The 19,348-nt window shown below is 34.5% G+C and overlaps 1 protein-coding gene across 3 annotated transcripts in view; it reads left to right on the top strand.

The window, feature by feature from the left end:
- The first annotated feature begins 14,282 nt into the window (after window positions 1–14,282).
- LOC123533318 (beta-adrenergic receptor kinase 2-like) overlaps window positions 14,283–19,348 on the top strand; it is a 179,856-nt gene continuing 174,790 nt past the window's right edge. For all 3 annotated transcript variants that reach the window (XM_053519939.1, XM_053519938.1, XM_053519937.1), the window contains exons 1-2: window positions 14,283–14,603; window positions 14,799–14,875. In XM_053519939.1, coding sequence (XP_053375914.1) covers window positions 14,491–14,603; window positions 14,799–14,875 — 190 coding nt within the window. In that variant the 5' untranslated portion in view covers window positions 14,283–14,490. The remainder of the gene's footprint in view (window positions 14,604–14,798; window positions 14,876–19,348) is intronic.

The following is a 19,348-nucleotide window of genomic DNA, read 5'->3' as shown; positions in this document are numbered from 1 at the left end:
GCTTGAATCCGGTATATACCAGAGTCTGTAATTTATACAGGCGCCCCAGCTCTGCATTGAGTCACAGCCGTATACGATAAACCTGCATTGTTCCGTATGATCACCAGTTTTAAAGAACTCCAGTTGCTATGTTGTCACGTCATGGTGGAACGATCAAGAGTTCACAACACTCGAACTCCTACATCAGGTCGTCAGATGAGGTACATGTATGTTACCGGATGCTACTCATGGAAGATATTTGTCGTGACCTAATGCTATTCAACATTTACACTCAAACAGTGTATCAACAAATAAAACTTTGATAGATATATCCATAGTAGTTACATGTTTAATGTGTTCTCTATACAGAGATTATTATGTCTTAAAATTCTCTAGATTTTCTAACTCACAAATTTTCTGCTTCAGTAACAATTTTCATCCATTGCTGGATTAACCAAAAAAGAAATTAAACGGATAAAACAAATAGTTCCCATAGTTCCCAATATGAGTATAGCCTTACCAGGAACAAGGTGTTGGCACCAACGCTATGGACGGACACCGGGCATACAGGCAGCGTTCGGCTGCTGTTTCGATAGCTGACGTATGTTGGCAATTTTGCCGTTCGGCGAAAGGTGTACAATATTGGACCCGTTTAAACAATGTTAAAGAGAGATCAAACAAAATTGTAAATGTATGACATCAATACCAGTTGACGCTACAATTTCCATTATGGTATGCAATACAAGGGCATGTTTGATGTGCAAGGCGGAAGCATGTAAACTGCGTAAACTCTATTATAGATCGCGACGTATTTCTTAAAGCTATTTATATCTGACAACTGACAATATATTAAACAAGAGCTGTCCGTAAGACAGCGCGCTCGACTTTTCTCAGTGCTTGACTCTGAATTAGAGCTTAGAGTCTGAAAAGAAGTTACATAATATTGCAAGAGATGACATAACGCACAAAGTATTGAGAAATCTTATTAAATGGCGGCGGAATGGTAGTTACTGTAGTTAAGTAATCTTCTGTTTTTTGAATGATTGTTTCTTTACGAAAATTATTTCTATGCAGACTACCCCAGACTTGTAACAAATAATACAATTATTCCTACTTTGAGTCCGTAATTATTATCATTGTCTAATGCATGTTACACTACTTCTTTTACCAGGGTTGCCAACCCACGTGACTTTCAGGTAACATTTTGCCTATATTTTCCTTATTACTTGATTTATATAAATACAAAGTGCGTCGAAGACAGCAAAATGAGTGCCATTTTAAATATATGCAGTCGTTTTTTTATCAATCAGCAAATCAAACACACAAAAAAGTCTCGCGTGTACCCGATACAAACTTGCCTGCATTTATAGGTCTGTAACCTAAATGCACTAAAGTATAGAATTATGCTTCCATTGTCGTAGAGTGTAAAGAAACCTCCGCGCAGGAATATTGTCAAACAATCTGTTCCGATAAGGGGAAGTAACACTTTGTTGGAGTTTGAGTGTGAGGCTGTCATATGAGAGTGACAAATATTGACCGTTTCTTAATGGACCTGTCAAAACAAATTGTGTCAATACTTCGACATTTAAATAAAAATACACTGTGAGAAATACCTTTTTGAACCAAATATTTGAGCTAGTAAATTTCTATCTGCAGTTGGTGCGAGTAGAACAGTCACAAACGAAACTGATTAAAAACGGTTTTATTTATTTTCGTAAATTATCGAAACTATCGGCAAACAATTCACCATCTATGTATACAATGCAGACATAAACAATCGCAATCTGATTTTTGTTCGATCTATGCAGTACGTACTTCTTAGATATACACCGGGCAAACCTTATATCGTCTCCCAAGAAAAACACAGCATCATTCTGTTCTAAGCGAGAGAACTGTTGCCAAGACTTTAGTTAACACTTCTTACACCCGTGGTTCCTTAAGTATTTTTCTCTTTGACCTTCATGTATTTCTCAGTGAGATGAAAAATTCTAATACGAAATGCAAATACAGTGACCTATTAGATATACATTGTTACGAAGAGAAGTCTATCATATTTTTGGAATGATGAAACGGTATAACGAAGTCAGTATTAACGGACTGAAAGTTATCAAGACCTACATTGATGTCATGTTGAACGAATTTGGCGCTGATAAAATTGACTTAGAAAACCTACAAACCTGTACATAATTATTAGGCTGATTTTCATTTGAAAGATAAATCATTTCTCTTTGAATTACTCAGATAATTACATCAGTATTAAAAAAAGTATGTCAGAAAAATGGCGAGTTATGAAAGTGAAAATGCATTTAAGTCTCTGAAATATTTAGTTATGTGATCCCTTTCTGTCTGCTCTATTGTAACTTGCATATATTTGATCAATTTGATAGATATATTCTGTATGAAATGTGTCCACAAAGTATATGAACACGTATTGCAGAAATGTCTCACAAGATGCCCACCAAAATAGGAAAATCTACCTTTATCTTTCATACTCATACTAAATATACTCCACCGTTTTATCCTTGAAAATGTTGTTACGTATATCCATAATACATGAATAAATTACTTTTTGCAGAATGTTGGGGAATCTTTTCGCATCACTGTGATTTAACATTGGAAAGAAATGCGCTAAAAATCATTTTAAACATTTGCAACTCCTCTATGTATTTCTATATCAAGAAATAATATATAAAAACGTTGTGTTTTTTTTTTATTTAATCAGGTAATTAAAGCAGTATATGCTTGCTATGTTAAATATTTCTGCAAAACAAAGCGTTAGTGAGTGAGATCTCAATACTACCCTTTTTTTTACATGCAAATGTTAACTTTATTATACAAAAATATATGTGTTTTTGTCTCTTCTATTTTACCATGCATTTAATTTTTGGATCAAATCCTAACACAGCGCTGTAAATTACTTCTTCGAAAACTCAGATGCAGATGGATAATTTAAGATTTTGGATGTGAAAAAATAATGTAAAATAGAAGACCTTAATATTTGTACAGATTGAATGTGGTCTATTTCTTTACAAGTGTTTCCAACGTGTGAAATTCGCTACCTCGTCTAACATTTGATAAAATTCAATTATTTCTGTAATTTATGAATAACTTTATAAAGCCAGATCATGTGAAATCCATACTTGCTAGCTATTTTCGTAGTCTTCAGAAATGCAAAGAAAAAGTGACTGTACCATATTTGTAAGCCATAAATTTGTACTAAATTGAAAATCAATAAGAAAGGAGATATTTTGATCACAACCTACAAACTATGAACTCTAACAACAGATTAACCCTGTTTGTTGCGTTCATCAACATTTGCAATAAAAAACATAGAAAATGCAATTAACGGAGACTTCTGCTTTAGCCAATGCAATGTGACGTTAGTGTGTTGCACAACTCATTACCTGTCATAAACAGTCTGGTTCAATCCAAGTTATTACTGTGTGGTTGCATTCTGTGCTTCCAAAGTGTAGGATCTTATGACAAGTTTCACATTTGAGCCGCTCATTTAAGTATTGCGGCCATATTTGTTCATCTAGTGCTTGACCGGAGTGTTGTTATTATTCCCGGTCCACTGAGGTCGTGGAGTCCATTAAAAATATCACCTTCCTTCTAAAGGAAAGCAATGGCATGAGTCCAACAGGAAAAGCCACATTCAAAGAACACAGCCGCCCATAAAACACTCCACATTGGAACAGGTGCACGACCAAGCACGGCATGGAACAGTTATCAAATCAGCCCATTCCTAAATCGGGGATGGGAGAGGGGGAGGGGGTATAATGGCTAGTTGTATTGGAGACCCCCAACTGTCCCGTAATCGCACAATAAACGAAGAAAATTTAAAAGGATTTAATATTAAACATGCGTCATGAAGCACACAGGAAAACAAGACAAATGAATTTAACTATGACGATAAAAAGTACCTTACTCATCGTTCGTAGATATGTCATTCTGGTCAGATTAAACAGCTCTTAACAGATTGGAAAGCCATGCGCTATATGGGTGACGTCGTTCTGTACTCTCATCGTTGCCCTCGGATATATGTAAGGAAGATGAAAGCTGAAGTATCATATTTGCAGATGTTGGGACTATCTAGAAAACTGGAGAAACTTTTGGACTAGAAATATCATCCTGGAGTAATGTATGTTAACTCATACAAGACCAGACTGTCTTCAGTTCATGTAGATGTAATTGTCGCTATCAAAATCACCGACAGGTTACATTTGAAGAGTCCAGAAGATCAACCATCCTCAGTGATAGTCGCTGTTAAATATTGCAAAACTTGGCTGGAAAATAAACTACATGTATACATACATGTAAACAGAAATGTTACAAAAAAGAAAAAAAAAGTAGAAATGCATGCTAATAGGACAGCACTTAACTAGAGACAATGATGAGACCAGATCCGAGGTTATGGCGCCTGGCATATCACAGAAGCTGTATAATATAAAATTAAAAAGCATATACAACTACATTATATATTTATAGGTTATTTGCTTTGTATCAGGAAATATGCACGAGTTCTTCAGCGGAAATGTTGCGCGACTTTCAGGAGCACAATATTCTTCCGCTAAAGAGCGTGTGCATATTTCCTGATGCAAAGATAATAACCTTTTTTATTACATAAGTATCTACACGTATAGATATAATGTAGCTATCATGAACTTAATCAATAGCTTGAATAAGATTGACAATACTGAACTAAATGAAAGAATTAATGCAACACCACAGTAAATTACGTCACGCACCCGATGTGAAATTCAGGCGTCAGTGTATCGAAAAATATTGACGTTTCCGGTACCATTGTAACTTAAGGGGAAAAGAAACGAGTATGTAATAAATTGTCTATATTGTTTTTGCAGACATTAAAACGATATTATTAGATATCGACTTTTAGGCTCACATTCTACCAGACTCTACTAGTACTTCAGTACATGTGCTCTGTATCGATGGCAAAGTACAATAAAGTGATGTAATAAAACCAAGTGATAAATTAACGTGCAATTATGATAATAAAAATATACTATCAAAATTCAACTTTGCTGGTATAAAGATAAGTATCCTCCCAAAAACCATATCCGGATACAACTCAAGTTTTGTCAAAGACTGAAATGCCACTTCCGTCCTGATTTGAATTGATTGTGTGTATATATACTTAAAATGATTAGTGTACGTTCTGCACCTACGGAAATTAGAACTGAAGTCAGTTTGTCAAAGACTAAAATGCCACTTCCGTACAGATTTGAATTGATTGTGTGTATATGTACTTGAAATGGTAAGTGTACGTTCTGCACTTACGGAAATTATAATTGGTTTTTGTTTTGTAACCTATAGACACATGGAAACAATTTTGTAATACAATGGTATGAAGATTTTGTTTCGTGACAACGTGATAACTGTTGACTGTCGCTGTTAGAGGGATGGCAACTATAGAATATCAGATCATAAAATAAGTCATATGAGTAAGGCTAACACACTGGCATCTTCAAAATGTTAATGATATCCAATGGCCATCGTTCACTAAAATATTTTATCTTTAGGTATTTACTTCAAATGTAAAAAAAACCGACATCAAAAGTATTCAACTTTACTGAATATATCAATTAATTGTCTGCGTAGAGCTACATTCATAATTAAATGTCATTCAAAATTTCCAGTTTTCAGTTTAGCGGCTGAATACAGTTATACTGAGTTTAGCCAGACATGTATACAGTGTGTACCATTCTAACCTAATTCATGGTACTGTTAAAGACCCACCACGACCTAGTGACCTACTTTTTCACTCACAAAAACTTCATGACAAGAAACGCGGCAATGCCACGAAACCAGGTTTTCAACACTTTTCATAAGAATAAACAAGAGTGCCAGAATGTCACAATATACGCCCGTCACAGCAAATCTCTTTACTCTAGCACCTGTATTTGCAGATGTAATTTTAATTTTGTGGTTGTTTAGTAATCATTGTAATTCTTTTGTTTTTCTAAGTCCACAAAAAAAATCCTTACCAGGTAGAGATACCTTAAAATACACCTAAAATTAGAAAGTAACAACTATGTTGTACCACAGAAAAGTGGTCTTGGTTTTCCCCTACGGTCAATTATAAAAAAAGTTACAATATAAGTTATTCATAGTAACAACTGAGGGAAGTTAATCTTAAAAAAAAAAAAAAAAAAAAAAATACAATTTTTTTTTAAGTCCACACAGAAATCCTTACCAGGTAGAGATTGGTCAAAATACACCTCAAAATTGGATGTAACATGCATGTTGTACTACAGAAAAGTGGTCTCGATTTTTCCCTACGTCTAGTAATGAAAAAGTTACAATATAAGCTATTTATAGTAACAACAAAGGGAAGTAATTCTAAAGAAGGGAACTTCGTTGAAAACCTGGTTAAAAATCATTCTTGAAATACAGGTAGTATACAGTTATACTACAAGTTTTCAGGTTGACAATTTAGGCCATTCCTGAATAAATGTGTTTTGACAATTTATTCAGTCAATTTCTTTTCAGCATAGTTTCAAAAACCTAGATGAATAAATATCTTACACTCACGGGTACTAAACAGTGCCTGCGGCACTGCCTGTGCTGATGAGGAATGAAGGCACTTCGCTTCCGGTACCGCAGGCATTTCGCCAATGTTGACAATTCAAGCGAGATCGGTGAGTGATTTTTTTCGTTTTTGTCATTTTGTTACAGCATATAGCATTTTTTCAAAAATCGGAGAATGTAGCGGGGTGTAGAAGTACCTCATGAACATATCCATGCTAAAGTTTGTGGGAAATAATCAATTTCCTAGAAATGTAAGGACAAATAAGTTGGGAATGAAACTGAATTTTTTTCACATCAGTGACTGTTTAGATTCGTTTCTTTCCGCTGACCCAAACCATATAGTCTCTTCCTTCGTAAAACATATTTATAAATGATATGTGATCCGCAAAAACATAAATTGTGTCCAGAAAATCCCAAATTTGAACGTTATGCCCATTTTGAAAATGTTCCGCAGCCCCTTTGAGGTGCCGCAGGCACTTCTTAAAGTATCGGGGCATAAATTTGTCCCAAAACTAACCAAATCTCGAATAAATTTCTTTCGTGCGATTATATATCATATTCACAAACATTTTCAATACGTGCGACGAGTTATCAATCAAAAAGTTTAGCAATTTATACCTGATAATGTAGTGTCAGCACCCTCAGTAAATGCATTTAAATCGCGTTTAAATAAACATTGGGTGGGTCTTTCTATAAAATTTAAGGCTAGTTGCTATCAATGATGTTGTGACATTGTGATGACTATAAGTTTATAAGAACATAAAGTGTGTGAAGAATGCATCATGTATACGGAAGTTGCTACTGACGAAGAATTTTGGACAACACAAAGAAAAAGGCCGTCAGAAACGATATGTTTAAATGGACTTATTCTCATGTGGCCTCTACAACAGTATGAACAGCAATTCGCGGGTAATCTTAAACTCTACACCATTGCTTTAGTCAGTTGAAGCAAACTGTATTTCCCAAACATTATGATTCTTATGATTGTCATTAAAAAAAAAAAGATAATGAAAACATGAATTTCAGAAATGCAGACATCTTTCTCAAAATAAATCATGATAATAAGTTGACAGGTATAACCCATGTTGTCTTGGCGTGCTGTCTTATTGTCAAAACTTTTATAACAAGAGCCACAAGACAGCAAAACCTCGACTATTCGAATTCGGAAATATAACATTTAATATTAAAATATCTATCTAAATTTCAATCGGTATCTGTGGAATTTTATGCTATAACATAAGTTTATAAACCTTGAGAAATGTGATAGGTTTCAATTCAATATTTCCATTAGTTTGTAATAGTTACTTGTTTGCAAAACACAAACAACAAAGAAGTGTGCCCTATGTGTCGTACAGAGGACAGGCATAATACAAAGCCGGGCTACCCGGATCACGTGACTTGTACACTGAGTTGCACCTTGGTGTTCCGATCGGGCTAGAAAATGTACCGAAATGCATGCGCGTGCAACTAGCCCGACTGATACGAATGAAAATTGATATTGGGGTACAGGACAAAAAAGGAGCACATAATCGAGCTAATCTATAAATATACTTACGTTTCAATTGGCATGACTACATCTATCTTTTCAACAAAACTGCTTTTCATTTGAACAACCTAGAAAAAACACAAGGAAAGTAGATTAGTGACTTATACTAATGATCGATTGTGCTGCTCTAAAAACACACGCACACACAGATAGAAACCCATTTTGGTATCAATATATTGATCAATAACAAACCAATTTCAGCGTGACAAGGTTATAAAAACTTGCATGTTTTCGGTAAAATACAGTTTGTTTAAACTGATCAAAACGGATCTTAAAAAAAGAGTGTGAAGATAAACCGATTGCTAAAATATTTGATCTGATAACTCATCACATGTATTGAAAATGTTTGTGAATATGTTATATATAATCGCACGAATGCAAGTCATTCGATATTTGGTTAGTTTTGGGCGACATCTATGCCCCGATACTTTAAGAAGTGCCTGCGGCACCTCTATGGGGCTGCGGCACATTTTCAAAATTGGCATAACGTTCAAATTCGGAATTTTCTAGACACATTTTATGTTTTTGCGGATCACATATCATTTATAGATATGTTTTACGAAGGAAGAGACTATATGGTTTGGGTCAGCGGAAAGAAATGAATCTAAACAGTCACTGATGTGAAAAAAAATCAGTTTCGTTCCCAACTTATTTGTCCTTACATTTCTAGGAAATTGATTATTTCCCATAAACTTTAGCATGGATATGTTCATGAGGTACTTCTACACCCCGTTACATTCCTAGATTTTTGAAAAAATACTACATGTAGTAACAACATGACAAAAACGAAAAAAATCACTTACCGATCTCGCTTGATTTGTCAACATTGGCGAAATGCCTGCGGTACCGGAAGCGAAGTGCCTTCATTCCTCATCGGCACTGGCGGTGCGCAGGCACTGTTTAGTACCCGTGACACTGTAGAAACAAAATGTGAGTGAAATTTCACTAAATACTCTGATTTCTGTACATATTGCTACAGTTATTCAATAAAATGTTAAAACGTTACACACATTGTCTTAGCCTAATACATGTCACTGTTAATTTGCAACTAGATACTTGTTATTTCTCATTTTCTTCATGCAAAGCATGTATAATTACCATCATATATGGAAACACAAAAGAATACAGTTATTTTGTGGTGCCTCTTTAATATACATAAACATGTTACTTTTATATTTACATACACTATAATTGAGCCACGCCATGAGAAAATCAACATAGTGGCTTTGCGACCAGCATGGATCCAGACCAGCCTGCGCATCCGCGCAGTCTGGTCAGGATCAATGCTGTTCGCTAACAGTTTCTCTAATTCCAAAAGGCTTTGAAAGCGAACAGCATGGATCCTGACCAGACTGCGCGGATGCGCAGGCTGGTCTGGATCCATGCTGGTCGCAAAGCCACTATGTTGGTTTTCTCATGGCACGGCTCATATGTAGAAACTGTTACGTTTTCGGACATGATAGTCTAACATACCTATATACATTTTCCGTTTGCATCACTCAAAGAAATCTTAATATATTTAATACAATAAATTATAGTCTGAATACAAGATACAAAATGTAACACCTGTACATAATGTTATATTTTACATAAAAGTAACATCTTCAAGTAAAGGAAATATGCAACTTTGCGTAAATAATTTTTAGCTCATCTGATTTTTTGAAAAAAAAAATGATGAGTTATTGTCATCACTTGAGCGGTTGTCGGCGTCGGCGTCGGCGTTGCCTGGTTAAGTTTTATGTTTAGGTCAGCTTTTCTCCTAAACTATCAAAGCTATTGCTTTGAAACTTGGAATACTTGTTCACCATCATAAACTGACCCTGTACAGCAAGAAACATAACTGCATCTTGCTTTTTGCAAGATTTATGGCCCCTTTTGTACTTAGAAAATATCAGATTTCTTGGTTAAGTTTTATGTTTAGGTCAACTTTTCTCCTAAACTATCAAAGCTATTGCTTTGAAACTTGGAATACTTGTTCACCATCATAAGCAGACCATGTACATCAAGAAACATAACTGCATCTTGCTTTTTGCAAGAATTATTTCCCCTTTTGGACTTAGAAAATCAGTTTTATTGGTTAAGTTTTATGTTTAGGTCAGCTTTTATCCTAAACTATCAAAGCTATTGCTTTAAAACTTGCAACACTTGTTCATCATCATAAGCTGACCCTGTACAGCAAGAAACATAACTCCATCCTGCTTTTTGCAAGATTTATGGCCCCTTTTGGACTTGGAAAATATCAGATTTCTTGGTTAAGTTTTATGTTTAGGTCAACTTTTTCTCTTAAACTATCAAAGCTATTGCTTTGAAACTTGCAACACTTGTTCACCATCATAAGCTGACCCTGTATAGCAAGCAACATAACTCCATCCTGCTTTTTGCAATAATTATTGCCCCTTTTGGACTTAGAAAATCATTTTCTTGGTTGAGTATTATGTTTAAGTCGATTTTTCTCATAAACTATCAAAGCTATTGCTTTAAAACTTGCAACAGTTTTTCACCATCATAAGTGGACACTGTACATCAAGAAACATAACTCTATCCTGCTTTTTGCAAGAATGATGGCCCTTTTTAGACTTAGAAAATCGTGGGTAGGACAATATTTCTATTACACAAAAAAAATCAGATGAGCGTCAGCACCTGCAAAGCGGTGCTCTTGTTTTGACAAAATCTTGGCTTAGGCGTAAAAAATGTTTGTTTCCGGTATCCCGACCTATCCTAAATTTTTGGCCCGAACCTAAATGTTTTTATGGCCTTGGAGAATTTTGTTTTTTCAACTTTTTAACAAAAAGTTGCAAAACTGCACTTCTTATGCTTTAAACATGGTCAGTGATGTTAGAAATAAACTTACTAATGCTCTAAACGCATAGCCCCCTTATTTTTATTCATTTTTTGACATAAAAATAATTTCCGTAAAGTCTCACTTAATAAAAAGAATTTCAAAAAAAAAAAAAAAAAAAAAAAAAAAAAAATCCGACCTACATATCCCAATTTTTTTTAGCATGTTACCGGAAACAAAGAATTATTTGTTTAGGCCTTACAACTATATTCGGACGATGTTGAAAAAGGGCGAAAACGATGGCTTTTCCTTTCACAAGAACACTCCGTGCTCTTCCTCAAAGGAAAAGTAAAAGGATGGAAAGGGTCGGATTGCATAAAAGACACCGCATTTTAGGCAGCATGTTTCAAGTAAAAATGCAACTATTTTCTTTTAAAAAAAATGAGATTCCTGGATAGCAGGGTCTGTTTATGATAAATCTGGGGTAATATGGCGACTTTCCAGCTTCCTGTGGTGGAAGGAGACCCAATGCTCCCCTTCCTGCTTTACTTATGGCTCGGGCGGGTACCTGGGTACAACCATCGGTGGCAAACGTTCATTTTCAGGTTCATTTTCAGGTTACGGCAATATGTATATGTGATATGTCATTATTAAACTATTTGATATAAAGTGATCATTTATTCATTTTAATTTTTTGACGCTAACAACGTCTAAGACTGCAAGACTCGGGCTTGTCCAAACTCACAAGAGATAGTAAGTTCATATAGGAATGGGACATGCTTTCAGTTTGAACATCAGCATTTCTTTTTCTAGCTCACCTAAGCATAAAGTGCTCAATGTAAGCTATTATCCGGATTTCGTCGTCGTCCGTCCTCAACAACTTGACTGTTAACATTCTATAGGTTACAATTTTGACCGAATCTTAATAAAACTTGGTCAGAATGTTACCCTAAAAAAACTCGGAAAAGTTCGTTACTGGGTCATTTGGGGTCAAAAACTAAAGTCAATTGACAGGAAAACTAGAGGCCACAATTTCTACCTCATCTTCATAAAACTTTGTAAGAATGTTCGTCTCCGTGAAATCTAGACAAGTTTGAAACTGTGTTTCCTGAGATTTTAAACTAAGGCACTAGGTCAAATCACAGGGGAAAATGTTAACTTTCTAGAAGCAATATTTTCTACTTGATTATCATATTTTTTTTAGAATATTTGTCTTCATGAAATATAGGATAAGCCTTAAAATTGGATTATCTGAGATAAAACTGGGTTACTAGGTCAAATCATAGAAAAACCGGGCTAACACTATCATTTTAAACTTTGAAACTTGATCTTCATAAAACTTTGACGGAATATTTGTCTCTATGATTTCTACGTTAATTTCAAAACTGGTTTACCTGAGATCAAAAACTGGGTCAGAATTTCAAATCATAGAAAACCTTGTTAACACTGTAGAGGCCACATTTTTTACATTTGATCTTCATAATAATGTCAAAATGTTTGTTTCCATGAAATATAGGTCAAGTTTAAACTAATACACTAGGTCAAATTATAGAGAAAAAAAACCTTGTCAACATTCTAGCGGCAATATTTTCAACTTGATCTTCGCACAGCATTGTCAGAATGTTCGCATCTATGAAATTTAGTTCAAGTTTAAAGCTAGGTTATCTGACATGAAACAAATCATGGGAAAACCTTGTTAACATTCTAGAGACAACATTGTTGATTTTTTGTCAGAATGTTGTCTCTGTGAAATGTAGATTAATCTCAATACTGGTTTATCTGAGATCAAAAACTAGGTCATTAGGTTAAATCATAGAAAAATGTTGTTAAAACTCTAGAGAACAAAGTTTCCATTTGATCTTCGTAAAAAAATGTCAGAATGTTTGTCTCCATGAAATATTGGTCAGATTCAAAACTGGATTAGCGGAGATCTTAAACTAGGTCACTGAGTCAAATCATAGAAGAACCTTGTGAACACTCTAGAGGACAAAATTTTTTACTTGACCTTCATAAAACTTTGTCAGAATATTTGTCTAGTTGAAATCCATGTCAAGTTCGAAACTAAACTGTGTTATCTGTCTTAAATACTAGTTCACTGGGTCAAATCATAGAAAGACATTGTTATATATAATACCCAAAAGGCCACAATTTTCTACGTGACTTTGATGTGACTTTGGCGGAATATTTGTCTGTTTAAAATCTAGAATAGATTTGAAACTGTGTCACATGGAAAAAATATAGGTCATTAGGTCAAATCATAGAAAACCTTTGTTAAAATTTCAAAGGCCACTTGGTCAACTTGATCATCATAAAGCTTTGTTAGAATGTTTGTCTGTATGAAATCTAGGTCAAGTTCAGAAGTGGTACATGTGGTAAAAAACTATGTTTCCAGGTCATATCATTTAAAAATTTGGATAATGATCATCCTGAATTGCTTAAGACAAAATTACATACTAGGTTATCTGGGGTAAGAACTAAGCCAGGTGAGCGATATAAGGCCTTATGTGCCCTCCTGTTTTAAATAGATAGCAGATGATGTTGAATATAAAAAAAATGATAAACCAGTATTGTTTATGAAACTATTTCAATGTGTATGTTATAAAATACGGCGCATTTCCTTTTCACTGACGATTTTGATAATTGGCTACAATTTAAATTAAGAGTGTTATTGTTGATAAACATTTCCGAGTCCTTAAATAGAACCAGTTTTAAAACTTGATGTACACGTGCCTACACCAACAGAGTCCTTACGTGCTGTCAATGCGCGTTAACATGCAATTTATTGCGTAATATTTCATACATATACATGTATAACCTTGGAGTTCGAGAGGAGGGGAAGGGGTGGGGGAAAGGAGGCAAGGTAAAGATACTACAAAACTTCATCATGAAACACAAGATAAATAACATCGAAATAACAAAGATAAGGTATATGCGTATTGGCAGTATTTAATAACATCGAAATAATAATATCAAAGATGTGGCAATGAGTTAAATATACGTTAATGTCATCAAATCAAGGGGTTTTACCCGTTATATAATCTACTGGGTTTTTAAAGTATTAGGCTATAAATGTTAATTTTGAATATCATAACAAAATGAAGATATTAGCGAATTTATTCAAAATCCAAAGTGTTAAGTAATACTAAATACGCTAAATGCCCGTCGTCTAGTTATGGTAAGCTTCAATTTATTTCTATCCAACATGTTTATAAATTCGCTTTTAATTAGGTCATTTGTGAAATTATGTACAAGAATCTAGCGTAAACATTCCATCAAAATGTTTGTACACAGGAAAATAGGAATATTGGTATAACTGTGGCATGGGGATGCTGCAAAATTGATCGAAATATTCTCTGTACCAAAATAGACCAATGAACGTTCAGTATTCTATCACAATCCTTTAGTACATACATTAATACATTTGCATCCATTACACGGAAGCTAATAACCGTTTGTTTTGGATTTTTAAAACCAGTATTTCTAATGTATTTCAGTGTTTTTGAATTATTTTTGGATTACATTCGCTAGATATGGATCATATGTGTGTGTAGAGACATACAGGGGCTGTCTGTGGTGTTAAGGGAGCCCCACAGGGCGGATTTATTTTCATCTAGGGTACAGGAAAAATTCGTCCAAAATGGCGGATCTTGAAGCAGTACTCGCGGATGTGAGCTATTTAATGGCAATGGAGAAGAGCAAATCGACTCCAGCCGCACGTGCAAGCAAGAAAATAGTGCTTCCAGATCCCAGGTATAGGATTTAAGCTTCTTTGCAACTACTGTCATATAAAATTAATCGCGTAGTTTGGCTCTGCAGTTTTGACATTTGTGTTGAGATTTTTACCATAACACCGGTTTGTTAAACCACAAAATTTATTATGTTTTCTCTCTTTGTGTGTTAAATGAGGTGCTTTTTATTTATGAAAATGTGCCGTTTTCATTTCAGTGTAAGAAGTGTTATGCATAAACATCTGATGAAAATGGGAGAAGTGACGTTTGATAAGATCTTTAATCAGAAATTAGGTGAGTGTCGATGTAAGAAATACCTCGTAAAATTAGTCCTAACATGTCGGATACTTTCCGAGGTATTGCCAAATGTATGTTGTTGCCTACTAGGTTGATGTTGTTTCTACAGAGTGAAGATCAGGATCACTTACCTCTCGCAAGAAGCTATAGGCTTATAAAGATATCTAGAAAAAGTATGGATTGATGGATTTATAAAACTGACCAAATCCTTTTAAAACGAAGTGACTAAGGGCTCTGTAATAGACCTGGATTCTGGAAGTCTGGTAATCAGCATATTGAAACTTGATTATATGGGAAATGGAAGGAATTTTCTGACTTATGACGTAAGAATATAATCCCATTAGCCTCTAAAAACATTATTATTCACCTAAGTCCTTATTAATGGCTTAGCCTTAGTTGTTCGGCTTGTTGACTCAGTTGAGTTGGGAAGGCTAAGTTAGTAAGTATTGTAAGAATACTTTTTAACACACAAACCTCGAACTTGGTTGGCAGTTGACCTCTATCAACTTCTAGGTCGGTTGTTCAAAGATCATGGACAAGATCATTGTGACCTTGACCTGGAAGTCATTTTCTATCTTCAAGTGAAGATCACTTGTGCTTGTATCCAAACCAGCCTGTCTGTCTGTCAACAATGGGTTTCCTATTGCTGTTATGCTAACTGAAGAATGCTTTGGCCTACAGGCCGCAAACTTCTTAGGATGATTGCCTATTGCGTTCAGTTGGTCAAAGGACAAAGGCCATATAGTGATCTTGGAGAACCATGATATGTGGGAATGCATGTTTGTTTCTTTTAGTGTTGTATAACCAAACATCCTATTTAGTTAAAAAGTATTAGAAATAAACAGTGGTGGAAAGCCTGTTTCTTAATTCATTGTCTAAAATGTTTTGAGCATAAAAAAGAAATTAACATTAGCCACTGACATCCATGTTTACCACCATCGTTTGAAAAATAATAATTATTATATTGATAATGCTAATAAACTTTGATAATGTGGCAGTTGACCTCAATACAGTCGACACTGTTTTTATCCAATACAGGTAAATCCAATAATTGCTTTGCAATAGATCTATGACAAATTATCTTTGAACACCCCTGAACTTATTGGACTCAACTGCCACATTATCATAGTTTATTAGTACACTTATAAGAGATTGATAATCAGTTTGATACATGTATATGTATCTAAACTAAGTCCTGATTATGCACACATGACATCAACTTCAAGAATTGCGAAGTTTTGATTGATATGCAAAAATTCTGTGAATTACCATTTATGCAACAAAGCCTCTTGGTCACCAAATCTACATGTATATGATTTCTTGGTATTTTTCTGTTTTGATCAGCATTTTAACATTTGGTTTAAAAGATGGATAAGGGTTTCAATGCAGTTAGCCACATTTTGCACTGAGAGAATGGTAATTTAATTATTGTGTTTAATGATATTTACATTTTTCATAGGCTAAGGACTGATATTTCACTCCCTTGAAGACAGAGTAAAATTCACTTAGTGCTAAGCAATAAAACTGGATATTTTGCAAGTGAAATGGCAGAATTATGGTCATATTACCATTTTATGTGTTTGGTCAACAGAAACATATTTTCCTAAACAAACAAGCCTGCTCTGTTCATCTATAAAATCCTGTGTATTGATCCTAAAGCCTTATTGATTGACCACAGTGTTGGTAATGCCATAAAGAACTACGCTTTTAAAGTTGGGTTGTCATTGTTTTTTGCGACATGGATGCACTGTCAGTAAATGACCGGCAGGGTAGCCTAGTGGCAGAGTGTCTGTTTTGAGTGCTAGAGCCTTTGCCAGAGGTCATGGGGTCACTTCCTAGCTGCGCCATAGCAAATACGTAAAAATGATACCAGTAGCTCATGTGCTTGGCTACCAGTAATCTTCTTACATGTAAATGAATATCCTTGTGGGTGTGGATAGTGTTAGCATTGATCAGGAAAGATTGATGTTGATAGCAATTCCTACAGCTTATTTCACGATCTGTCCTAAGTACAGTTGTACTGGTATATTATTGATGTTTAAGTGATCTGTCACATTTAATCAACATTTTAAGACATTTTTCTCTTTTCATAAATGATTATAGAGATAATTTAAGAAACAGGAAGACCTATTACATAGAGTTCGATCCATGTTTGAAAAGTGTGTTCTGTTAAAGTCTATAGAATTTTGTAATTATCTACCTTTAATACACAAGTGTTTTAAAAAGTTGAATATTTCCTTTTATTTCAATATAATACAAAAAAAAATGTATTTTAAGTTTGCATAAGAAAGATATCAGAGGATATTTCAACAATCTTAACCAAAAGAGCAAGTTTTTAAACTGCATATAGCTTTTAATTTAATTTATTTTGAACGTCATTTCGCAAAAGAGGGTAATAATAACTTTCCAAAGAGGCATTTTCTATTGAATTTTAGCTAAATATGTTGTTGTAAATGCGCATCTTTAACAAATATGATAGAATACTGAAGGTATTGTATTCATAATAATTTCTTAGGCAAAGTACACAATGTATGTCTGTCAAATCTCACCTCGGTTCAGCAACCCGGATATAGGATTAAACTAACTAATGTTGCAACACAAATTGAGCCATGCCATGGGAAAATCAAATAGAGGCTTTGCTACCAGCATGCACATCCGCACAGTCTGGTCCGGATCCATGCTGTTCGCTTTCAAAGCCTATTACAGTTAGAGAAACGGTTAGTGAACAGCATGGATCCTGACCAGACTGCGCAGATGCGCAGGCTGGTCTGGATCCATGCTGGTCACAAAGCCACTATGTTGGTTTTCTCATGGCACGGCTCAATTTAGAAGTATGATTGATTAGAGGTTAAGTTTTGCAGAAATGTCAAAGAACTGCATATAATATATTTTTCAAAAGAAAATTCAAATAACATAGACATTTGAACCCGAGGCTGACCTGGATTCAGAGATTTTCGGTGCCAAAAGATGAATGTATTAACCTTATAAATGCTATATATATTCACCTTTATGCCCTGTTAATATTGGGATTTGATATTAAAACTGGAGATCACAGGTATTTTACAATATGTGTGACAAGTTTCATGTATCAGGGTCAGTATCAATATGAACACTGAACTTAGATTTACAGTATCTTGGATCTTTTATTGTTTTTCATAGGATCAGTAGGGAGAGCGCCAATCTACCGATCACAGGGTCGTGCTTCGATTTTCGGGAGGGTTGTGTGTTCTCCATGACGATTTGATAAAAGACATGTGTCTGAAATCATTTGTCCTCCAACTCTGATTCATATGGGGAGGTTGGCAGTAACTTGCAGAGAACAGGTTTGTACTGGTACAGAATCCAGGAATACTGGTTTGGTTACTGCCCACTGTTACTGAACTACTGTTAAAAAAATCAGCGTTAAACTGAAAACAAACAAACAAAATAGGATAAATGATTGCAAGCTTATTCTACATAAATAAATGATGTTAAATTTTAATATAAAATTATAGAATCATAATTTACCAATTTTTGCAGTTTTTTGAATAGCTAGGACAGTTTGAAATTTATGTAAATTTTAGAGAATTTAATCAGGTATGGTGGGGAATCTACCTTGCCTGCTTCATGAAGAAAATATATCCAGGTTGAAAAAGATATATGTTAATTTATTACGTACCTTATAACAGGATGTAATTTTTGTTAAATATGATATTTAAATTTTAAAGTGGTGGGAAAAGACACCAATCCTGTAGATTATAATATTTCATCATGTCTACTGGCAACTTTAAATTGTATATAATTTAACAAATTGGCCAGAAAAGTAGTGTGGTTCAAGTTACATAACTCTCTTTTTTGAAGAATAGTAATAGCTCTGGGTAGGCGGCTGCATAGTTGTCTGTGTCACAGCTTGATTAAAGATTTGCACACACGTTCATATTTCAGTAATCAGTGCATGTATTAGATTAAAACTTTATACGAGGGTACCTAGTCGTCAAACCTACTGAACTTACTAAGTTAGGTCTTAGTTGAGTTCAGTAATAATTATGGCTCATTTTCGACTTACAAAATTTGGTAAAAGTTTTGCACGCACATTCATATTTCAGTAATCAGTGCATGTATTTAGATTAAAACTTTACGCATGGCTATCTAGTCGTCAAACCTACTGAACTTACGGTACTAAGTTAGGTTACTCTTGGTGGAATTTAATGATAATTATGGCCCTTTTTTTCGAATTTGGTTATAGTTTTAATTGCAACTATGTAGGTGTATTTCAGAAACAACTACTGTATTTCATGTATGTATTGGAATTGAAACTTCACACAATACTGCCCATGCAGTCACCAGACCTACTGAAATACTGGTGGATATATAATAAAAACATGGTACTTTTTCAACATAGAAAATTTAATGTTTAAAGCATAAAAATATGCAGTTTAGCAACTTTTTGTCAAAAAGTTGAAAAAATTATTCTCCCAGGCCATAAACACA

The sequence above is a fragment of the Mercenaria mercenaria genome, chromosome 12 (assembly GCF_021730395.1).
Source record: "Mercenaria mercenaria strain notata chromosome 12, MADL_Memer_1, whole genome shotgun sequence".
NCBI classification, from domain to species: Eukaryota; Metazoa; Mollusca; class Bivalvia; order Venerida; family Veneridae; genus Mercenaria; species Mercenaria mercenaria.
Note: the sequence above shows the minus strand (reverse complement) of the source record. Positions and strands in the feature narration are given on the sequence as shown.